Genomic DNA, 25,591 nt, shown 5'->3' on the forward strand with positions numbered 1-25,591 from the left:
CTGTCAGCACAGGGCCTGATGCGGGACTCGAACTCACAAACTGTGAGATCATGACCTGAGCTGAGTCGGATGCTCAACTGACTGAGCCACCCAGGCGCCCCATGACTAGTGTTTCTATGTGGGAGTTTCAATAACAGGAACCAAGTTAAGCCAGATTCTAGGAAGGAAAATGTAGTGGTTTTCCCCTCAAAAGGTCTACATTTGATGTAAAAAACTTCACTAAGGCAGAATCCAGATAAAATTGAAAGCAGTTATTACGTAGGTATTTGGGGGACAGTAATGCTAGGCAGTAAAATGGGGGAATGGAAAGGATCAGAAATTGGAATGTCAAGATTGAAAGACATTTATTGTTTTTGTTGCTGTTGTTGTTATTGTTTCAACTAGCATGTTATTTCTCACAGTGTCTGGTAACTTAAATTTCTGCTGGGACCCACCCCCTCTACCTTTCTCAGTTATTTGGCTCCAGAAAAATCAAGTTATTAGTCAGTAAGAACAGTGTCCCTCCCAGGCCATGGAGATAGTTTCAAGAATGTGCGTTTAATCAGTGAGATAAACAGGATGCAATGAGATATTTTTCTGGAGTTTCTAGGAAAGCTGAACACAAGAGGATATGAGATTGAAGTTGTTATAAACAATTCACCGCAGAACCTGAGAATCTAAATATACAAAGGAGACAAGAATTAAGCAGGGAGTTGGAGAGAAGTTTGGTAATTCTGATGACCTTTCTTTTGTTGTTTCTAAATAAAGTCTTGCTTAAGGTCAGTTCTACTTTTAGGCTTTTCAGTGAGGTACACCAATAAATTCTCCCTCCTCTTTTGTATTTGGTTTTGGCCAGTTTGAAGAAGTACTAGCCAATAAATCCACAAACTAACCTGGTTGCATTTAGGCAAATCAGGTTCGTACTTGGGTCTCAGTTTCTCCTTCGTAAAATAACTTGCAACACAGGTACCTCCAATGTTAAAATTATATGGGATAACATTTCCTTTATGAGTATACTATGTTGGTCCCAAACAGTGGTGAGTTTTGCATTTTGGATATTGACCTCTGGAATATCTGAACCCATGTATTAACTACTTGTTACTCTATTCCTAGAGAATATTAGCAGTTCCATTTTCCATATTTCCTCAGAGAATAAGAAAATAACTGAAGTACCCCAGTCGAACAGGTGAGAACTCAGTTTTTTTTTTTTTCTTGATTTAAAGTACCTTATTTTGGGACGCTTGGGTGACTCAGTCAGTTAAGCATCTGATTCTTGATTTTGGCTCAGGATAGAATTTCGCAGCTCGTCGAATTGAGTCCCGAGTCGGGCTGTGTGCTGACAGCACAGCCTGCTTGGGATTCTCTCTCTCCACCCTTCCCCTGCTCATTGTCTCTCTCTGTCTCTCAAAATAAATATTTTAAAAAATAAAGCACCTTGGGGCACTTGGGTGGCTCAATCAGTTAAGCATCTGACTTCGCCCCAGGTCATGATCTCACAGTTTGTGTGTTCGAGCCCCGCATCAGGCTCTATGCTGACAGCTTGGAGCCTGGATCCTGCTTCAGATTCTGTGTCCTCCTCTCTGCCCCTCCCCTGCTTGCACTCTGTTTCTCTCTCAAAAATAAATAAACATAAATTTTTTTTAATCAAAAAGTAAAAAATAAAGCACCTTGTTTTGCTATTCTTATTTGTGTCTATCTCCATTAGATACAAAGTTATTTGCTAACATGTACACTGGCTGTTTCCAATAAAGTCTTACAGAGTTTGCCACTAAGAATGAGCTTTGGCTAGCCGAAAGAGATACCCAAAATAACAGTGCTAGGAGTTTATTTACTTCTAATGTAAAAGCAGTTTTGAAGCAGACAGTGCATAGCTGGTATAACATCTCTATGAAAACCAAGGACCGAGACTCCTTCCCGCTTTTGGCTCTGCATCTCAATGGTTTTGCCTTTCTGTTCATGGTCCATGACAGTTGATAAATTTGAGATTATGGCCTTTCCATTCTTTTGGCATTAAAATGTCTGTTTGTCTGTATGATGGTGAGATTATATGGTTATATTTTTTTTCCTCCACATCCTTATTTGGCAAAATAAAAAGTTGGCAAACATGTCGAGATGCCCTACGTCACTCAACACACGTACTCATGTGAGGGCAAATTCTACCCTCAACGTGGGGCTCGAACTCACAACCTTGAGATCAAGGGTCACACACTCCACTGACTAAGCCAGCCAGGCACTGCACAAAATTAAAATTTTAAACCGATCCATGAAGTCTAAGCTTGGAAACTTCTGGCTTATTATAAATTCAGCATTCACATAGAAACTGGAACAATGTGTAACTTTTGTAGGAGTGCTGACAATTCTGACTCCAAATTAGGCCCTTCATCTTGTTCATGTTCGCTCAATGACCTCTCTTGGGGTTCTAAGTTCCAGGCCCCTTGAAGATTAATATACGTAACTCAGAAATGCCTGCGAGGTCCAGAATGGGGGGGCTTGTTTTGGTTCCCCACGAATCTGTTAAAAATAACAATGTCTTTCCCCTTCCTGAAGCACAGGTGGTACCACAAGACCTAACTAAAGGTAGGTGTGTGTGTGAACCCTTTGATCTCCCTACAATGCTCTTGTGTGTCCCCTTGCTCTATTAAATCAGAGGACTAAGGTCCAGATCTTGCAGAGAATGGTTATGCAGCTGCTGTGGGTCAACCTCTGCTTGGAGCACACACCACCACCCCCCCCCCCCCCCGCCACCAATAGTAAGTCACCCTGAATAAAACTGTATAAACTGTATAAAGTCACCACCTTTGTTTTCTGGTCTCAAAGTATCTTGTCAGTTTGGGGAATACTTTACTGTCTCTCCCCCACCTTCTAACACCTTTCTTCTTACATCTGTATGATCATTATACCAAGATTGACTCACTTTGGAAATGTGACTGGCAAAGGAAATTAACACCTTGTCTACCTTTCTGTAATACAGAATACCTTCATAACATGCTGGAATATTAAATGTGAGAATGATTTTGAAATTATTTTATAAACCCTAAAGATATAAAAATGTAACAGTAACTAGTATTTACTGCAGTATAGTACACTGTGATCAGGGAGGGATTAAGAAGCTACAATACGTGGGTTGAATCCCAACTCTTTGCTACTTAGTAGCTGAGCGCCCATCTGTGTACCGATATTTCAGTTTCCTCATTTATACAATGAGGATCCAGATACTTTAGAGCAGTGATTTTGTGCTCCCCAGGGGACATTTAGCATGTCTGCAGACATTTGGGTTTGACACAACTAGGGGGAGGGATGGGTTACCAGCATCTCATAGGCAAATGCTAGGGATGCTGTTAACCATCATACAATGCACAGCAGTCCAGAATCATCTATCCAGGAAATCACTATACCTTCCTCTCAATTTTGTTGTAAACTTAAAATTGCTCTAAAAAAATTATGTCTCTATAAATAAAAGGGTAATCATATTCTTAAGATGACAGTAACAAAATCATGTCATATATTGTAACAAAGAGCATGCTGTTTGGAGGAACAAATGTAGAAAATGGAGTGAGATGATCAAATTTAGGAAATTTTATGAGGGGGGAAGAATTATTTGAAATATTGACTGAAATCTTTCAGAAGTCACTAAAGAAATAATCCCAGAAACAGAAGCACACTAAGATAATTTTATTTGTTCAAGGGCTCATATTGCAAGCACTAAACCAAGCATGGGCTTTGATTCTGTGAGCCCAGATTCACATATTTAGCAGGATAAAAGCAAACTGTGATCCATGTATACGGATGAAAAACTAAAGGCTCACAGTTAATCACATTGTAGTTTTAAATTTCTATAGCTTAGAAGCCAGAAGTCACAGGTCTTTTAGGTCTTTCTGGATGTCCCACAAAGTATCGGCACTTTTCTTGAGCTGAGCCACCTCATCATCCTTCAGCTTCTGGTTGATAACACTGGTTAATCCCCTAGCGTTCAGGATGCATGGAAGGCTCAGGAAGACTTCATTCTCAATCCCATACATTCCCTGTCAGAACAAGAGAAATACAGACTAAGAAATGAAACCACAGATAAGAATTATCACAGATCCTATGTTTAAACAGAAAGAAATGTAGGAATTAAGATAAACACAAATTCATCCTTTAATTTTCAACACTTACAGGCCTATATTTTCTAAATACTTACATTTTGAATTTGATTTTATACAAAGAATATACAAAATAAAGGATAAAACTAGAAATTTCTAAGAAAGTAGTAAGTACTTTATTACATTTATTGACACATCCCTCTCTGCTTAGATATACTTTAATAAAATTTCATATATGTCTTCACATTAAATTGCACTCTAATGTGTTTCTTAATGGGCTGCTTTTCATGAAATCCTAAATTTTTAAAAATTATTTAGTTCAGGAATTTCAGATGATAGCTGACCAAGAATAAGTAATTGGAAGTAATTGGAAGCCACTTAATTCCAATAAGTAATTGGAAGCCACTCAGAGGCAAGATTTCTGCAACATCCAAGAGTTGCTGAAAAAATAGTACAATTTCCAAAATACTTTATCAGTTTCTATAAAGCAATCAATTTATTCACAGGGTTAATTTAACCATATAACTAACTGGATTATTTAATTATATCAAACAAGTTACTTTTATATATATTTTTAAACTTTTTAAAAAGTTTATTTATTTAATCTCTACACCCAACGTGGGGTTCGAACTCACAATCCTAAGATCAAGAGTCACATGCTCTCCCAACTGAGCCAGCCAGGTGCTCCTATTTTTTAAACTTTTAATTCCAAAATTTTTGTATATACAGGGTACTTGGGTGGCTTAGTCAGTTAAGCATCTGATTCTTGATTTTGGCTCGAGGTCATGATCTCACAGTTTGTGAGATTGAAACTTGTGTTGGGCTCTGTGCTGGTGGCATGGAGCCTGCTTGGGGTTCTCCCTCCTCTTTCTGCCCCTCCTCCATTCACACTCTCTCTTTCTCTCTCTCAAAATAAATAAATAAACATTTAAAAAATAAATAAAAACACATTTTTGAACATACATCAAAATAGAGATAAACAAATTCCAAACATGCACTCCAAGTCTGAATGGAGTTATCAAATTTTTGCCATACTTATTTTAAGTTTTGCTATAGTATTTAAAAAAACCACAAACACCTGATACCACACTTTACCACTAAATACTTCTATATCTTTCTTTTGCATATTTCATTTAATCTACTGCATTTTCCTCTTATGTTTTCACCCCTGCCACTAACTTGTGGAAAATGAATCAGTTAAGTCACACAATGTTTTAATACAATCTTAATTTTATTGAAAAATAATCATTTTCTACTGAGGTATATCATAGCTTTTAAACTGAACTAAATTTGCTAAGGTATCAGATACTGCAAAGGCAATCTATAGATTAATATGTCAACTTGAGCTATTATACATTTTGAGAATGTGTCAAAAAAGATTCACAGTTAATATTTAATAACAAGGGGAAAAAAAGAAATTTCCATAAAACTTTTGAGATTCAGAAAAAATCAGACTATCTTGTCCTTCTTTAAATAAATCTATTCATAGAATATAATACTAAAAATTATATTATATTTGTTACAGTTTCTCTTACCTTCACCATTGTTGACACTGGATGAATCCTGGATAGATTTTTCAACATGGATTCAATGAGATCAGCCACACTTAATCCAATAGCCCAGTTAGTATATCCTTTTAGCTTGATGACTTCATAGGCACTAAGGAAAGAAAGAATCATAAAGAGATCATTGAAATCAGACTTAATAATTACTGAAACTGGACTCTGGATTTGGCTTCTGCTCTGTCTCTTATTAACTGTGCAATCTTCAGTAAACCTTTCTTATCTCAGTGTCCTCTTCTATAAAATGAAGATAACAATGGTATCTATTTTACAAGTTTGTTAAATGACTTAACATACATGTAAAAATGTTTAAAGTTATAAACACTACCTAGAAGGCTCTTATATGAATGTTTCGATAAATTTAAACAGCTTATTATATGCATGAACATTTACAAAGTCACAGTGGTAAAAATATTTTTTCCAACAAGTTTTCATATTCATAAACATAAATATTCCCAAAGTTATTAAGGAAATCAGGAAACAATGAAAAAAGGACCTTCATATTCCAAGGACAAAATATACCTTGATTTTGAGGTTCCACTTACTGTCACCTAGAATACTATGACTAACTAAGGTAACAGCACAGTGAAGACAATACCTTGCTTGGCAATTTTCTGAGCTTAAAATTTACACCTTGAAACCCACAACGGCTCTGGTCATGGTGTAGCAGGAGTAACCAAGATTAGAATTTAGGAAACTGGCATTTAATGCAATCACTGGCTAGGAGACCTTGTGCAAGTTATATTACCAGGGTGAGTCCCAGTTTTCTCATTTGTAAAATAAAGGGATTACGTTAACTGAAATGCTAAGTTTTAAATAATCTTTTCACAGGTTTAAATAATCTTTTCCTCAAAAAAAAAAAATCATTACATTTAAACTAAGCAAAACAATTTCATGTTTCAGAAAGTCTTGTAGCAATTCTCTGCAAATAATAACAGCCAACATTTATTAAATGCTCACCAGTGTTATGTATGTGTTTGTGACTCAATTTTTATAATAATTCTATTACCATATGACTTTACAGGGGACAAAACTGAGATTTAACTTCAAAGTTAAATGGCTTCTGCAAGACTGTAGTTAGTGCCAGTGTCGTGATTTGAATCCAAGCCCATAATCCTTTACTCTATTCCAGAATGAAACCTTATTTTATAAGCATGAAGGTCACAGAAGGGAAGATGGTTAGTTTAAAAAAAAAAAGAGAGAGAGAGAGAGAGAGATTAAAGAGGGAGACCTCTTTAGTTAAGTGTGGAAAGGTAAATACAGCACAGCTTTCATACTTTTAGCAATCAATCAGAAAGCATTCATTTTAGGCAATGACGAGACAGTGTCCAGGTTCTAGGTTAAGTCAACGTTATTTATCGATAAGAGACAATTGGGAAGCCTTTCTCCCTTCTCACTTGTTAATTCCGCATTTTGCTCCTGTTCCCTATAGAACAGAATTTCTCCAGAAAAATATTTGCTTTCCCTAGGGGGACTTATATGGCAGCTTAATTTTATCTGAATAAAGATGAAACTAACCATTTTAAATCAACCCCTCCCTACTTACCTTTCAACCACCATCTTATGCACTTCCTTCCAATTTTCACTGTCATTGTCTGTTCCCATTTCCGGGTTCAGTTCCTGCAGAGAAACGCCTGCCACATTCACTCCACTCCAAACAGCCACTGGAGAAAAAGGATAAACATTTCATAGATTTCTGACACTATTTTAAAACCTATTTTCTTCTCTTAGCTCAGATTTCACCTCAGAGGCAACTTAGTGAATTCCCCCTGAAACTGCTCCCAAGACAAATGGCCCAGTAAACTTTCCCCCAAAGGCAGACATGTGCTTTCAAACAGCCACACATTTGACATTTTAACTTTCAACCATTTTGGTGCAACACAGAATTATTGTGTCATTACTTACAGAGAATATGAAACTCCTTGCCTCCCTCTAGGTTTGTGAAATCACAATGGGTTTCAGTTCAGGACTACCCTAAACTTTAGATTTGAGAAATTGTTAACTTCCTACTTATTTTTCTTACATAATAAACCTCTTTCTTCTGGAGCAAAGTTTAAAAAAAATCCTATGATAAGGTCCAAATATACTCTAATTATCTCTTTTCATGTCCCAACTTTAGTCCATCCCTTGAACGAAACTCCATGTAACCACAGTGAATTTTTCTGGTCCTAACTGGATCAAATAGTTCCAGGAATGCCTCCAGAGGCACAGCAAAGGTCTATCAGTGACTGACTACATCTTTTGGAGGGCTTGATGCGTAAGAACACCCTTACCTGCGCCAGCCTTACCTTTACCCAGCCAAAAGTATATATTATATTAAAGAGGCAGATATACAAAAATGAATGAGGACGTGTTCTGTGCTGTCGACAAGCTCAGAATTTACTGGGAGAAGCAGGTAAAGGAAAGTAAAGCAATGGGATGAGCTATCACGGAAGTATGGAGAAAGGATAATAAAACTTAAGAGTCTGCTTTAATTTAAGGGTAAAGGGTGTCAGAAAGGGCTGCAAAGGGATGCCTGGGTGGCTGTTGGTTGAGCATCCGACTCTGGCTCATCTCATGGTTCGTGAGTTCGAGCCCCACATCTGGCTCTCTGCTGTCAGTGTAGAGCCCACTTCGGATCGTCTGTCCCCCTCTCTCTCTGCCCCTCCCCTGCTCAAAAATAAACATTAAAAAAAGGGGGCTACAAAAAATAAGCATTTGAAGAGGAGCTTGAGAAATAAGTATGGTTCCTCAGGGACCTTTGGAGGAGAGCACTGTAAACTCAGGAAATATGAGCAAAAGCATGGGTGAAGTCTAGTATGGCTAAAACTAGCTATGAAGGGCAAAGCTACCCATGCCCAAACAAGACTCCCTTTTAAGTCCACCACTTCTGTGAACTCAGGCTAATTCTTGGGAAAACTAAGGTACTCTCATGGCTTTTGATGAAACTATGAAATCTACATAATCAATGTCAGGGTTGTACACAATACAGGTCCAATGTGGAAATAGAAAAAAAAAAAGCGTTTCAGAAAAAATGACAGTGATGAGTGAATAGAAGACTGGATAGGAGTCAGAAGACATGATTCTACTTTTGGATATGCCACTAACTGCTGAAGGATCTTTAATAAGCCACTACTCCTGCTTTGCCTTATCTTCTTCATTATGATGCAAGCCTTAAACTGTAGGACACATACTATCACTTCTAGATGTGTGGTTCTAATAACCACACAGTATAATAACTAGCATTGATTGAATTTTCACTGTACACTAGAGAGTTTTTTATATAGGCTGTAAATTCAAGCAAATCCTTGGATATTAGGAACTCTCAAATGAAGTGGTACAAGGTGCCTGAATAATAATTAGCATGATTATATAAAAAAGCACAAATACAATAGTCACAAGTCCAAATTCTTACACCAAAGCAAATGCTTAACTAAAATCACATTATACTCTCACTAAATTCAAAAGAAAATTTATACCTTAACCTTTTAGGGAGAAAATAGTTCCTTGCAAATAGGACAGATATGAATGTAGTAAAATAAAGACGATCATCAGTATTAAAGTATTGTGGACAATTACAGTTTTACACCATTAGCCTACACAATGTATTTTAGTTTAATAGGCTTAAAAGTTATAAGATAAAATCAGAATTGTTCATAAGTGTTTTTACATCAAATTGTTTGGAATAGAAATATCGATTCATTTAAAAATGTTTTAAGTTTATTTTTAAATTTTATTTTACTATTTTTTAAATTTTTAATTAAAATTTTTTTTAAAGTTTATTTACTTTGAGAGAGACAGAGAAAGTGAGCAGGGGAGGAGGGGCAGAGAGGCAGAGAGAGAGAGAGAGAGAGAGAGAGAGGGCAGGCTCTGCACTGTCAGCACAGAGTCTAACGTGGGGCTCAAACTCACGGACCGTGAGATCATGACCTGAGCTGAACCAAGAGTCGGACACTCAACCAACTGAGCCACCCAGGCACCCCTATTTTTAAATTTTAGATATATGTGTGTATATACACACATATACATACGTATGTATGTACGTATGTATATATGTGTATATACACACATGTATATGCCATATACATATATACATAGATACGTGTGTGTATACACACACACACACACACACACATATATATATATATATATATATATATATATATATATATATATGGTAGGCACCACACCCAGAGACCCAGAGTGGAGCTCAATGCAGGGCTTGAACTCAGGTCTCATGACCCTGAGATCAAGAGTTGGATGCTCTTCCGACTGAACCAGCCCTATTTATTTAATATTTCTGTATCCCATGGAACAGAATTATTAACTTAAATGAAAGGAGAAATATTAACTTAAAGAAATGTTTTTTTAACTGTTTCAAAAAAAGCATTATAAAAGAATTGGAGTGCAATATAACTTTAATGTCGGTCTTTTTATAATGATTAATTTATGTCCAATAATTCTTTTTAAATTCCTAAAAACATATTTGAGATATTTACCAAATGATCTTTTCCTACTTAAATGACAGTTATTAATGACTTATTAAAAATCAGATTTCATTTTTTTTCCTCATTTCTTTTTTTTCAAGTAGTCTCCATGCCTACTGTGGAGCTTGAACTCACGACCCCAGGGTCAAGATCAAGAGTTGGATGCTCTACCGACAAAGTCAACCAGGTGCCCCCAAATCAGGTTTAATTTAAAGCAAGATTTATTTTACACTATAGAATAACACACTGGTTATGTAAAAGCTTTTGTTACCCATTTATTCCCCCTTCAATAAAAATAATGGATATAACACCTCTGTCCACTGAAAGGACCTAGAAGCAGAGACATACCAGGATCATGAGCAAACCTAGGAGATCTTGGTTTCTAAACACCATTCCTCCTCGAAGGAAACACGGCACGTGCAGGGAACAGGGAGGTATAGCACCAATAAGTATAACACCAATGTGGTGTACTTTACTGTCCCAGACACAAAGAAGTGCTCAAAAAATGCTGGGATATGTCAAAAAGACACAGGAGCCAGTTTGAAGAGCCTGTTACTTGCCTAATCTGGGACAATTTCTGCATTACGATGACAGCAAGAGAACATTTGTGGAATAAAATAAAGAAATATGAGTTCACATCTATATAAGTAAATGAATACATAACTGGGGAAGATAAAGCTCTCTTTTACAGTAGAACATAATAAATAGAGAAGGAATGATTGAATATTGTGTCTGACAACTATAGTAACAATTTATTTAATAAAGAATTATCAATGAATATTAAACTTAGCAGGCAAAAAACTGATAAGGAATGTATACATATTTACCTAGTCACTTTCAAAATATTCTCCCACAAATTACTTATTTGTAACATGAAGTATGTGAAAATAATAGAAAAATTAAACTGAAAAACAAAAAATTCAGAATGGCAAGAATAATACCATAAGTACACATAAGAATATTATGGATTTTTTCTTTACCACTTGAGTCGCCATGTTCTCCCAAAATCCATCCATGGCAGCTGCTGGGATGAATGCCAAGTTTTTCAGCCATAAGATAACGAAATCTAGCAGAATCCAGATTACACCCGCTTCCAATCACACGGTGTTTGGGCAGTCCACTTAGCTTCCAGGTAACATATGTAAGAATATCCACTAAAAGGTTTAAAAAAATATGTGACTAAATCAAAACTGATTTCAACTGCTACATCAATTATGGGGAGGAGCTTCCTCCTCCCCAACTTTTCCAGCCTTCAACTGAGATGCAGCCAGAAAGATGTGAACACTGACTTTACAGAGTTTGGGGATAATGGAGGTAAGAGAGATCCAGATCGTCCCATAAATTTCTTCCGATTGTAATGTTCCATGACAGTAATAAATGTCATCGTAACCCAAAAACCATCGGTTACTAAATTACTAAGACACACTACTACACATTTTCCTGGGCACAAAATACTAATCAGTAAGCAATTGTGATAATACAAGGATTTACATTTTGTAGTATTTAATGAAAGGACATCTAGGATAGAACTTCTATCCTGATGTGGCACAGCCCTGAGACTTCGTAGAGTAAAACTTGCTGGTCTAGACAGGATCACAGCACTTACAGGCTAAGCTGTCAAAAGGATAAAATGTGCACACAAGGAAGGCAAGAGGTTAATCTTGCAATCTCCACCTCCACACATATATAGACCTTGGTTATGATATTTTAAGGTCATTTTGGATGGGATATTATAAACTCTTCCTTGGCAACTTTGATTGGGTGGGAGTAACTCTCTGGAGAGTTAAGACTTTGAAGCTATACCTGGAAAGTTGTATAACCAGTTAATAATGTCTGCGTTAGGCACAGGATACAGCAACTTCCTGAGTGCCAGCTATCTGCTACTCCTGTTCCAAGCCTATCTGCCACTATGTACTTGCAACAAGTTTCATATATAAGAGTGAGCTATTTAGTAACCCCCATCCAGGATTGCCGACAATAATACTAATAGAATCTCTATCCTTGCTGATTCCCAAGTCTCAATATTCCCCAAGCCATAAGGATTCTCCTGGTTCTTATTCACAATCTTTCTCAACATGAAGTGTCAGAAACCATTGGTTTTATCATTTTATCAATGTATCTACTATGCTCACCAATAAACAGTATGTTTGATGGCAAATTATAGACACAAGTGTGAAACAGAGAGTGGCTTCTGACTATTGAGATGAAATAATGCAATTCTTTCTAACCAGAAGTTTTAGTCCTCTCTAACCAGAAGTTTTAATGTTTATTTTGCAAATGTTGATTTAACGAAAAAAGCAAGTAACATTTGGCATTAGCATGTATTTGTCCATCAAGATAGTCTATTTCTATCTTTAAAATTAGACTCACTAATGGCTTTTAAGCTACTCTCAAATTCAATGCCACTAGAACACACTTTTTGGCCAGCAGAAGGTCAAATATGCTAAAATGTTTCTTACAAATAGAAGCCACCTTTCAATGTTTCATTACAAATCCCAGGATAATCTTCCTAGAAAATTTAAAAAGCTTCTAGACTCTGCAACAAACTCTGATGAAAGAAACAGATGCAACTGTTTTATACAGAACTCTTCTCACAGTTTTAAACATTTGGCCTCAGACTCTGCCATTTGTTTTGAAAACACTAGTCTTTTGTGGTCAATAACAGAAGACACAAGTATTACTTCAAGAATTGATTCTGCTAGTCAAATACTAGAACATATTTTTTTAAGCCAAAAAACAAAATAAAACAAAACCCCAAAACATTTAACTTAACAGGAATGAACCTGAAGACATCACTGTAATAAAATACCTGGATTGGAGACCACAATTATGATACAATCAGGACTGTACTTGACTATCTGAGGAATAATGAATTTGAAGACGTTAACATTCCTCTGCACCAGGTTGAGCCGGCTCTCCCCCTCCTGCTGGCGGACTCCTGCGGTTACCACCACAATCTTAGAATTGGCAGTCACAGAGTAATCTTGAAGAAGAGGAGGAAAAAGAGAAGGTACTTTAAATACAACTCTGCATTGGGGCGCCTGGGTGGCGCAGTCAGTTAGGCGTCCGACTTCAGCCAGGTCACGATCTCGCGGTCCGTGAGTTCGAGCCCCGCGTCGGGCTCTGGGCTGATGGCTCAGAGCCTGGAGCCTGCTTCTGATTCTGTGTTTCCCTCTCTCTCTGCCCCTCCCCCGTTCATGCTCTGTCTCTCTCTGTCCCAAAAATAAATAAACGTTGAAAAAAAAAAAAAATTTAAATACAACTCTGCATCAAAATACATCATATATGAGATACTCTAGAAACTGAACATACAGAAGCTTCTAGAACTTATGTAAGAATTACGTATGCAAGAATTCAATATTATAAGGATTTGAAGTCCGATGCTCAAGAGAAATGACTTCTTCCTCTTTGAGCTACATAGAAGCAATCCAACTGGCTTGGAGAACGGACCGGGGAAATAAAGAAGGCCTTAAATTATGTTTCTGGCTAACAAATTCAAAATGCTGTTGACTTTAGAGAATATTAGATTGCTAGTAATTTGATAAAACAGGAACAGTGAGTCCAAAGTTCAACAGGCAGCCCTCCAACAAAAAAAGGGACTTAAGGACACTTCTAGGTTTGTAATGTTAATCCAATCTATGAAGGGGAAGGAAGGCAGAGAAACTAATTTGTTGTTGGCTGGAAACTAATTTCTAATACTCAATATTTTGAGGAAGCCTATTCACTTTTAGCAGCTGTGTTTCTCTGGAGAATATTTTCTTCCTCAAGGAAGTGTGCCACACTTCCCAAAATGTAGACATTTTGACCTGATTGCGATCATTAGATTCAATAGCTATGGTTGAGTCACATCATAAACTGTATTGCTATGTGACTTTTGATGATTATTAATATTTTTATCAGTTTCTTCTTACAACAAGAAGGTAATAAGATCTATCTCTCATAGGCTGGTTGGGAAAATGAGGTAAAATGTGATATTCAAAAAATTCACAGTACCCAGACACTAGTAATTCAATGAAGAGCAGCTATGAGTAATAGAAATGATTTTGAGGCCCACATTTCTTCTTTAGATACTGCTATGGTGGCAATATCACTGCATACATGTGTTAACCCAGAACAGGGACAGAATATGAATTTTATTTTGCTTCTTCAAAGCACTCCAATTACTCTGTGCACATATTTTTGGGGGTCTAAAACATTCTTGTTCTCAGATACACATAAACAAGCATTATGATACAATTTCCTAAAATGTTATGCATCAGATGTGTGGAAATCATGTGGGAAGAATTCATAGAGGTAATACTTGCGTTTGTCCTTGAGGATGAATTGAACTGAGAAGGAAAGAAAAACCACCAACGCTAGATTCACCAGGATAGAAGAGTAATTTTATATTAGAGTAAGGGCATCTATTATTAGATCACTTTGGGCATGGAATGCAACTACCTTTATCTGCCACAATTTTAGGTGTCTGAAGAAATAAGCTCCCATGTTGCAGATCCATCATTTCTCCTTTGAGTTTATCTTCCAAAACATCCACAAGGGCAAGTTCATCAGCCAGAGACTAGAAACACAAGAACAGGTGTTATAACCCTAAGCCATTTGAGGGCACCTCAGCTGAAGCACAACAGGGACCTTTTAAATGGCTAAGTACCAAGTGTCTAAAAACCCTGAGAATTCTACCATGGAGTTAGGTGTGCTCTTTAAACTGCATGAAAAAGTCTTGAATTATGATTATTAAGATTTAAAACATTGATTTTTCTAAATTTTACCTTCTAGTACTCAACTAGGATTCAATTACCATGATACAAATCACTTTAAGAATATGTAGACAAAGATTTCTCATGAAACCAACAGTTAAACAGTAGTCTTAGAATATACAAGACTTCCCATTAATGAGGGTTGGTGAAGATTCACCCAGACCCAGAAGCAACCCTGGGCAGTGTCCATCACTAAAGTCACCTCCAGTTTGGAGGGTTTTTCAAAGGAAAAATTTGGTTCAAACCATCAATAATTTGAGCATAGAGTAGAATTTGAAGCCCTGGTTGGAGCCTGAACTCCCCAGGTTGTCTTGAACTGACCTGTCATGATGGGGAAAGGAAGAGGCATCCTATGGATGGGAGGGTCCAGGAGGAGCAGATTCTCCTGTGATCAACCCAAACTTCCCCACTCTCTAAGCTCTCTTGTTTTCTATTCCAATTGTCATCCTCTGCTACTCATTCAAAATAAAAGTCTAAGTCAACAAATATACTATCTAATCTTGATCCAGTGTCATAATTTTATATTCCATAAAACGTTTTATATGTAACATGTTTTATGTTTACATGTTCTCTATATCTTTACATGAAGAATGGGAGAAAACAAAGCCTTGGGTTATCCTTTTATCAATCACGTATGATATTTACTTTAGTAAGAACTTGATCTCTTCTTGGAAATGTAAGGAGGGGGGAGGTTGTTAGTCTAGATGTATCCAAACAACCTTTCAGCTTTCAAATTTGTGAAACCTTTGTAAAAAGTAGTTATCCCTCCCACCAAAATTAACTAGAGTCCTTGCCTTTACTGTCTTCAGGGCTGTTAGCAAAAGAATTAGCTTAATATGATATATCAAGACTGAAGCCCACTTAAAAATGCAGATACTGCTTCTAAGGATAGTGTCATCAGATATACAGGAGAGGGGTGTTGATAGTGAAAAGGGTAGGTAATTGGGTTCAGAAAGCACTTTGAAGGGAAAGGTAGAGTAGTCCAAGGTGGAACTCAGGGAGTCTGGAGGGCTGGCCAGCAGAGGGAGAAAGCAGTAAGAAAACTTGACCTCCTTTAGTTTACCAGTCAAAGCAGGTCCTGCTCCCTGTAGAAGCCAACAAATGAGCACCGTGCAGTCTCTAGAATCCCAGTGGCTTGCTAGCCTCAAGAAGTGAGTTATAATAGGCTTGCTTGTGAGGGTTTCTGAGACTTGAACCTCCCAATGTGTTAATTCCAAGCAACAGATTGACTTGCAAATTTATGAAGTAACCATTTTGTGAATTGGGGATTACTGAGTAACTATATTCTCATTTCCACATCTATCAAATACTGGCATTGATTGGTAGCAAGTTTTATTTAAAAATAGGTTTTGATACTTTTTAAATGGTTTTGTTCCTCTGCAGCCTCTGACAAGATCCCACAAACCCTCATTTGTGTTTTTTAAACCTTAAATCAATACATTATAAATTAATAATAGCCATAATATTCTGTCAAAGTACTAAGCACTCGGAATATCACTTTTATTTTAGTAACACCACATGTGTGCTGCTAAAGTCAGCATGGCAAAACAATTTCGGGCTTAAGTGGAAAAGGATGTCACAGGATCTCAGATCCTGTCTTTTGTTTCAGCCAGTGGGTGTAGAGAACTGGCTGAGAAGCTCATCCTCAGCTGGCAAGGAAGGAAGAGATGCAACACTTGAAAAAAATAATCGCAGCACTGAATTTAGCTGCATCTGCACGACTGAATATCCTCCGAGTGTGGGGGTAGGCAAAACAGAAGATATGTGACTAAGTACCAACACTTGTTGGACTGAAATAAATCTCCTTCTGTGTTCATACACAGGTTTCCCCCGCTATCATAAAGTAGAATGTTCTATCAACACTTTTGTAAGCAGAAACGGCATAAAACAGAAGCAATTACCATTAACTTATATGGGAAAATTTTGAGAATTCTCAAATCCCAAAATAGCCTCTCTTAGGCTTTTATGATACCTCAGGACACATTTTGCTCAGATGCACAGAATTCAATTTAGGTACAGCATAGATACTCAGTTCAAAGCTGAGCAGCTTGAGGATGAGATGCTGAGTGGGTGTGGTTCCCAGAGAAGGAGCTTGGTGGGGCCACTCACTGCTTGGGGTGTGTGCTGCCTCTGTAACAAAATAAACTCTGACTGCTTTTTGCTTTTTTACCTTTTTGAGGTAAAAGGGTTTCCCTCTTGGGATTTCGTTTGGTTAGCGAAAACAGCTACTAATGGAGGTCTTTCAGTAAAAGCAAAATGGCGGAACAGGAGCTTTCAAAAAGCAGGGAATAACCTGTAATATAAAGCCTATGAATTCACTTAAGCTGTTAACATATTTTAAACAGTTTGAAATAGCAAGGCTTAATTGCGAAAGCAGTAATCTTATTAAGGGAACAGGTCAGGTAGAAGGCAAGAACATCACTGATGAATCTGACCCTTTGTTTAACATACAACAAAAATACCTTTTAATCTAAAGTCCTGTGTGGACCAGAGGTGGCCATATTTACCTCTTCACCTTCTTAGCCAATAAATTACTTGCCATCAATGCCTTGGTATTTGATGGTTGCATTTTTACATTCAAGTGCTTAATCTGCATGAAATTTTGTGGAAGAAAAAGGTATAACTTTTTCCAAATAATGAACTAAATGGACAAGCACCATTTATTCAGTAATTCATGGAATGCTACTTATATTAGTAAATACTGCTTGGGCCTTTTTCTGGGCTTTCAGTCTATGTTATTCATCGGTCTGTTCTTATACAAGTACCAAATTTTAATGATGTCCTACTTTTAAGTCAAGTCCTGTTCTCTTAAAACTACTTCACAATAGGCCTGTAATTGCATTGCTCCTAGGAGACTTCTCAGGCCGTAGCTGTACCACCAGCACACGGCTAGCTGACTGTAAGTGAGGATAGATACTCCACGGCAGCTCAACACTGAGGCTAAGGGTTTATGATAACCTTGCATTGAATGAAAGTTCTGCAAGACCCTGACAACATGATGCAGTTAATATTCACAGCCTCCCCTTGGCAGCTAACATGGAGAGCCTGTGATTGGCAGTAGGGCAGGAGTTCTATTTGGCAATAGAAGCCATGGAAAAGGAAAAGCTATGACCGAAACTTGACAAAATGTAAGTGATTACTAGGAATAGCAGAAACATTTATTTTTGTGTAAACATACTGATTACTAAATGTGCCAGACATTATTCTACTAATCAGGAACACAGTAATGAACAAATTCAGCAAAGTCGCTTCTCTCATGGAATATCTCAGGGAACAGGAAGTAAGCAAATAATTTGAGATGATTTCTAACAGAGGGTGAAGTTCTATAAAGACCATAAGGCAGGGATGCTTGGGTGGCTCTTTCAGCTCAGGTCATGATCTCACAGTGAGATCCAGCCTCACTCCACGATGGTGGGAAGCCTGCTCTGAATTCTCTCTGCCCCTCCCCTGTTCAAGCTTGCAGGCGCTCTCATGTTTCTCTCTCTCTCTCAAAATAAATAAAACAAATAAAAACATTTTAAAAAGACCATAAGGAAGGGTGATGTTAAAGTTTCTGCGAAGAGGGGGGCACCTGGGTGGCTCAGTCAGTTAAGTGTCCAACTTCAGCTCACGTCATGATCTCACAGCTTGTGGGTTCGAGCCCCACGCCAGGCTCTGTGCTGACAGCTCAGAGCCTAGAGCCTGCTTCACATTCTGTGTCTCCCTTTTTCTCTGTCCATCCCCCATGCACACTCTGTCTCTCAAAAATAAACAAATGTTAAAAAAAATTTACTGTAGTTGATGAATTAGGATCATTATTTAAAAATAAATGAATAAAATAAAGTTTCTGGGAAGGAAGTTAACTTGATATTGGATAGTCAGGGACTGACTACCTACAAAGGCATATCAAAAAGGAAGAAGTCAACATTGATGGTCTAGGGTAGAACATTCCAGCTGACAGAAAATGGAAGGAAAAGGTTTTTTTTTTTCTCTCTCTCTTTTTTAATGTTCATTTATTTTTGAGAGAGAGAGAGTGGGGAAAGGACAGAGAGAGAGGGAGACACAGGATCCAAAGCAGGCTCTAGGCTCTGAGCTGCCAGCATAGATAGAGCCCAATGTGGGGCTCAAACTCACAAACTATGAGATCACGACCTATGCAGAAGTCGGACATCTAACCAACTGAGCCACCCAGGCACTCCTGGAAAAGGGTTTTTTAGAAATGAGCATGGTATTTTGGAGAAAGATGACAGATGGTAAATGATAAACTCAGAGATGGGAAAAGTGTTGCTAACACTGTGTGAATGGTACCCCCTGGAGGTGTGTGTGCTCTCCACCAACTTGCTCTGTGAAGTTTCAGATTTTGAGAACTGTATCCTGTGTCCTGTGAAGCTACTGGAAAGTTCAAGTACAGGAGCTACAATTTTTATCAAAGCTTACTACATTTAATATAAAGGCAATGAAGATGGGGAAAGTGAGCAAAAGAAGCAAAAAATAACTTGAGTTTTTGGTGGTAATGGGACACTGTACCAGGGAGCCTCAGTTGCCTTCTCAGGCCTAGCAAAGGTGTGGGCCTCCTCACCTCTCTATCTCTGATGCCGCAGCTTGGCTCACTTCCTGGGGAGAAAGCAATGCGTATTCTCTGTAAAGCACACCAGTCCAGTGATGGACTCAAAACCGGATCAGGAACTTACTATCTCTGTGTGATCTTAACCAAGTGGCTTACCTTTCTAGTTTGTTTCTTTCCAACTGTAATACAGAGATGGCAATGCCCCACCAGCTTTTGAGGAGTAAATGAAGTCATATATGAACCCCTGACAGAGTAGGCACCGTTCTTTTCATCTATTAAATCAGTGGCACTTATAATCCTTACCAACTATGAATCCTAATTCTGAAGCACTTTAATCCTCACCCACTAAAATAAGATTTAAACATTTTTAATTAGTAAAATGGTCTCTGAATAAAGGCAGCCACTCCTTCGTAGCATTGAAATTAGAAGACTCCTACTGTGTTAGCAGCTGGGGCTGTTCTCCCATGCACTAGAACTGGGCTAAAGTGTTACATAACTGCAAACAGTCACAAGCTATTGACTGAAGGGGATTTTAAGTTTGCAATGAAAACCAGAGGTACTTTTCATGGAATGATGGCTCAGATGCTGTTTCCCAAAAGATCCAAATTTTGCGATCAGCAGGAGGAAAGAAACATCTTTAGCTCGTATTTTACTAACACCTTTATGTTCTTAACTGCCTACATACTAGCACAGAATAAAAAGAAACTGGAGGCGCTATGCTCAAGAGTCCAGAACCCGCGTTGAAAATACATCTCTACTGGGGCAACTTGCGTTCTCTCAGGCGGTGCACCATGTGACTCTGATCTCCGTGTCGAGGGTTCGAGCCCCACGTTGAGGGTAGAGTTTACTTAAATTAAAAAACAAAACACAAACACACCTCTACCCTTCGGCTCTGTGACAGCGGGCAGGCTGCTTGATCTCTTTAAAAATTTTTTTTTTCCACGTTTTTATTTATTTTTTGGGACAGAGAGAGACAGAGCATGAACGGGGGAGGGGCAGAGAGAGAGGGAGACACAGAATCGGAAACAGGCTCCAGGCTCCGGGCCATCAGCCCAGAGCCCAACCTGGGGCTCAAACTCCCGGACCGCGAGATCGTGACCTGGCTGAAATCGGACGCCTAACCGACTGCGCCACACAGGCGCCCCATGCTTGATCTCTTTATACCTCAGCCGCCTCATCTGAAAATAGGATATGAACACCTCCCATTGTGAGGCTGTTGTTTAAAATGAGGGGTTTTATGAAAATACTTTCAATATGGTACATATTCGATAAATGTTTTAAAAGACAGGTAAGCTGGAATATTTTTCATTTTAACTGGCATGAACAGTGAGCACTAAACTGTGATTGCTTCAATTTCCTGCAATTTGGGAAGCAGCCATCCTAATAACAGGCACCAAGTCAATACTACCTAGAAAAGTATAAAAGCAGAAAACCTTCATTGGTGTGTACTACATATTTTACTTGTTTTCTTTGATAATGCATACAATTGTTCCTTGAGGATTTAAGCTTTGCAACAGAAACATACTTGGCTAGGGTTGTTCGGGCAGCCTTCAGATATAACACAAAGGGACAGTGTACTCTACTGAAAGCAAAGCAGCATTTTTTAGGGAGGGCAGGGTTCCTACATTTAAGGCAGCCTTCAGAAAGCTCAAGGAATCAATCCAGTGAGGTGAATAAGAAAAGACCGCTTTCCTCAAAAGTCCTTGGAGACTAAAAAAAGCAATGGCCTGACCTACCTGGAGTATATATACGGGAAGCCAGACGTCTATGGAGGTATATAGGGAAAAGTCTGCAGGGGTGGAAGGTGCTAACAGTATGACATCAGTGTTAAATCTCCTGATGCCGATAACCGTATTGATTATGTGAGAATTTATGTCCTATTAGGAAATGTACTCTGAAGGGCTTAGAAGGTTATTTCTATAACCTCACCAAGTCCTGTGCAGATTATTTATTAATTATGTAGGGTAAAGGGACCTCTGCAATGGAGAAATCTTGTACTCATCACTTCAAACCAGGGCATCTTGGGTACTACCAGTAATAAGACTAGCTGATCGTCACGTGCTGATGTGTGTGATGCCCCAAGAAGAAGATGACGTCACCTAATAACCCCAAAATTTAACCTGAACCTAATTACAAGGAAACATCAGACCAACATAAACTGATGGGCATTCTACAAAACTGACTTGCACTCTACAAAATTGTCAGTGATAAGACAGACAAAGAAAGCTGAGTAACAGTTCCAAACTAAAGAAGAGTGAAGAGACATGTCAAGTATATAAAATATATGATTTGGGATTGGGGTGAAAACAACTGTAAGAAGCTATAAAACAGTTGGGAGAATTTTAACTCCAAATACTATGCAGTAGATAACAGTATTGTATCAATGTTAACATCCCTGAGTATAGTAATTCTATGGTGGTCACATAAGGAAAGCATTCTCAGTAAATGCATGTTCATGTATTTAAAGGTGAAGTGTCATAAGGTCTATAACTTATTTAAAATTGTTCAGGAAAAAAAATCTTTTAAAAGATACAATAAAATCATGAAGTGCCTAAAGAGACTGTATACACAAGCTGAAATTATCATGCATGGTGTTCTTGAAATGTACCTTTCCCAGAATGCTGATGGCACATGCCATACCAACTTGTCCAACACCCACTACAGTGATCTTATTGTTTGGGACGGCTGCCTCTTCTTTTGCCACTGGTGCAATCAGTTTTTCCTTAAGACTTGCCATTGTGCCCTGTAAGAAAAGAATCAAAACATTATACATACACCCACATGTGAAACCCAGATGGGAATAATCCATAAAATGTTACTGTTGCAATTCTGAACTATGGCATGGTTGAAAACTACCCTAATGACATTCTCCAACACAAAATCTATTTAAAGAACCATGTAGCCTGCTTAATAGAGAATTTCATTAAAACAAAAATTTCCACGAAGCCATAAGAATTTGGGTGCTTCTCTTCAGCCTGTGATTCTGTGCTAGTATTTAACAAGTTGCAACAATTTTGTCTTGTGGCTGTTCATTTATTGGCTGAAAGACATGAATATTTACATTTAGATTAGCCTACTTGTTTCCATTCCCCTCATAAAGAATTTATATGTAACTATGTAAACTGAATTAGGGTCCCATATTAACCCATATGTAAGCTTGGTCTAAAAGAATTAATGGCCAGTCATGAATATAATTCCTACTGCTAATGGTTATTATCACTCTTTGAAGATAGAGAATGGTTCTTCTACTTTAAGCCTCATTTAAACCTGTTACAGTGTACTGGACATCCATACAGTGATAGGAAAAGGGTGATGAATGTTTACGTAAAATCTTCAGAAATATTACTCTCAATTCCGCTTAGTGCACCTTGGAAGCTAACTGGAAGGCAGGTACACGCTTAATACATTTTCCTTCCAGGGAGTCACATTAGGAGACTATCAGCCTTTGAATTGTAATTTTGTTCCAGTCATTAAAAAAAAAGAAAGAAAGAAAAAGAAAGGAAAATCTGTTGGAAAACTCCATCTGGTAACAGCAAATTTATCTGTGACGTCAGATAATCAGGGGCATTTTCTGGATAACTAAAATGGCAAAAGTTACTGAAATAAACTTCAGTAATTGTTTGCCAATTCTGTGGCAACTTAGGACACAAAATATTCTGCCCTGACTTCTTAAAGAGAGAGAGTACAGGTCTCAACAAAGCCCTTTCTTCAGTGCAACAATCCCTTATAATAGTAACCCATTATTATTTTAGTTTTCTCTTTACTTTTTATGCTAGATTGTCAGGTCCACTGTACCTATTTAACTATTTCAAACTGTGCCCTGCTTTCCAGTCTCCTTTTTTGTTTCACATCTGCAGTGGACTAAGGAACAACACCTCATTTAGTAACTGTATATGTTAAGTAACTGAGTTGGTAAGGCTCTAAGTTGGTATAAAGTACTTGAATTTGGAAGATAACTATGTGACAACTATTTTGTTCTATAGCTATTTTTCCTGCCCAAAATATTGTACCCCATCTGTAGGAACTACATTTAGTGATTATTTTGCAGTTTTCTCACCAGTGCTAAAGAAAAAATAGTCAACCTAGTGCAATTGTCTCCACAAATGGATGGTCTTACAAAGAAATCCACACACGTCCTGCATTTTGAGCAGAATCTGATGAATACCACATCTTTTCTTGTTGAACACAGACACAAAATACTCATGTTTTCTCCGTTACATCTAGCTGGTTTAAGATCCTTGTATATAGAATCCAGTAAGGGTGGAAAGGAAAAGCCCAGAAACGGTTGCTATATACAGATTAGTTGTTCAGACAAACCTTCTAAATTAATTTTGGAAACTTCAGAAACTACAGTTTAGAGACTGAAGCCAGTACATATTTTCTTTCAGATCTTGCTGGAGAAAAGTGCTTTAAAATTTTTTCCTTAATAGGAGTTATAAGAAATTAGAAGAAAATGTTCTCTATTATATATGCAGGTCTGTGCCAAGATCTGAGTGGTGGCTGCAAGGAAAAAGAATGATAAACAGGGTTGGGGTGCCTGGGTGGCTCAGTCGGTTAAGCCTGGGACTTCAGCTCAGGCCATGATCTCGTGGGCTTGTGGGTTCAGCCCCACGTGGGGCTCTGGAGCCTGGAGCCTGCTTCAGATTCTGTCTCCCTCTCTCTCTGCTCCTCCCCTGCTCATGCTCTCTCTCTCTCAAAAATAAATAAACATTAAAAAATTTTAAATAATAATAAAAAACAGAATGGTAAAGGGTAACAGTCGCTGACTCTTCGTCCTTTCCATCCCAACCTCGGGTCCAGCGCCTCCGCTGGTGGACATCCTTCCAACCCCCACCTCCTCCCGGCGCATATAAATCATTAGAAATGAGCCAATGAACCACAGCTTTAGGTTCAGGTAAAAAGGTCCTTTTTGGAGTCCACCCCTCCATTTTGGCCGGTTAAAAAGCCATGTTTTGCCATATAATTCCTCCACTAGACAAGTCCCAGCCCGCCCGCTCGCCCCCGCCAGCTCTCCCGGGGCCCTAATTGCAGCTTGCGTCGCTTGCCGCCCACAGGCCACCTCTTCCTCCCCGCGCGGGCCCCCGGAGAGCAGCAGGTCACAAGGGAAGGCGGCAAACACAGATCTCCCAGGAAGTCTCTAGGGAAAATTCCAGCCCTTCCTTACTCCCAACACCCAAAGCTGGCCAAGTAAACAAAGCACCCGAAGCATGCAGAAAGGAGGCCAGAAGAAGAGAATAGGCCTGCATCGCCAAGAAGGCCTGGATCTGTGGCCGGGTGAAAACTGGAGCGCAGGGCCAATCCTTCACCCCCGTCCCCGCAAAAGCAGGGGCATTTGTCCATTACCGTGCTGGTGGATTCCAATACCCAGGCTGGAGATCAGCCAGCCCTCACTGTTGTCGGGTTCCCTCTCCCGCCCCTAGTTCCTCAAGCACGTGTCCGGGCTCCGGCCAGCAGCAGGCACTGGGGGTGATGCGGCCGCCATAAACCGGTCAAGGGCAAGCTGCAAATGCAACAAGTCTCTGCCCTGATACAGCGCAGGCTGGAGGCGAGCTCTGCGGCGGTGAGGACAAGGCCTGGGGCTCTGGCAGCCCCTTCGCTCTGCCTTCCCGTTCCCCAGCGAAGGGCACGGCCTGCCGCCCCCGCGCCCTGGGGTTGAGCAAGGCCCAGGCCGGATGCTCAGGGCGAAAGGCCCCAGAAAGCGGCAGTCCTTCTTGGTCCCTCTCCCTAGTGTCGCTACGCAAGGACTCCCCTGCACGCCCCCCCCGGTGTCCCTGAGCGAGGACTCGGGGTCCTGGGCTGAAACCTACCAGAGAGAAACGGCTGTAAGTGTCGCGTGAAGAAGACACCGTCAGAGGCAAGCGTCTCCTCCGGCCCAGGATCTGCAAGGAGAGAGGAGGAGGCGGGGCCCACACGCCCCACAGCCTCTTAGCTTCCTCTATTGTGATTGGAAACCCGATCGCCGCCTACCCCTCCCCTCGGCTCGCTCAATCCCCTTCAAGGACAAGGGCTCCAGTGTGCTCACGCTCTCTCCCTCCCCACGTGAGGAGGTCACCTTCCGATGGCAAGGGCGGCCTCTGCTCTTTGCAGCCTCACAGTTTACGGACTCTTCAACACAGAAGCCCCGTTATTCCTGCAACTTGCCCATCTTTGGCTGTTCTGGACTCTCATGCTCTCGTTTGGATGCATTTAGTGCAAATAGAAA

The 25,591-nt window shown here is 39.2% G+C and overlaps 1 protein-coding gene across 1 annotated transcript; it reads right to left on the reverse strand.

Annotated features, from left to right (window-relative positions):
• Window positions 1-3,636: 3,636 nt before the first annotated feature.
• Window positions 3,637-25,319, reverse strand: LDHB (lactate dehydrogenase B). Its single transcript, XM_047867799.1, has 8 exons — window positions 25,197-25,319; window positions 21,998-22,132; window positions 14,530-14,647; window positions 12,899-13,072; window positions 11,070-11,243; window positions 7,170-7,287; window positions 5,597-5,720; window positions 3,637-4,001 (listed from the first exon to the last, which is right to left on the reverse strand). The coding sequence occupies exons 2-8, from the start codon at window positions 22,124-22,126 to the stop codon at window positions 3,834-3,836; spliced, it is 1,005 nt and encodes a 334-aa protein (XP_047723755.1). The 5' UTR covers window positions 22,127-22,132; window positions 25,197-25,319; the 3' UTR covers window positions 3,637-3,833.
• Between the last annotated feature and the right edge of the window lie 272 nt (window positions 25,320-25,591).

Source organism: Prionailurus viverrinus, chromosome B4 (assembly GCF_022837055.1).
Source record: "Prionailurus viverrinus isolate Anna chromosome B4, UM_Priviv_1.0, whole genome shotgun sequence".
NCBI classification, from domain to species: Eukaryota; Metazoa; Chordata; class Mammalia; order Carnivora; family Felidae; genus Prionailurus; species Prionailurus viverrinus.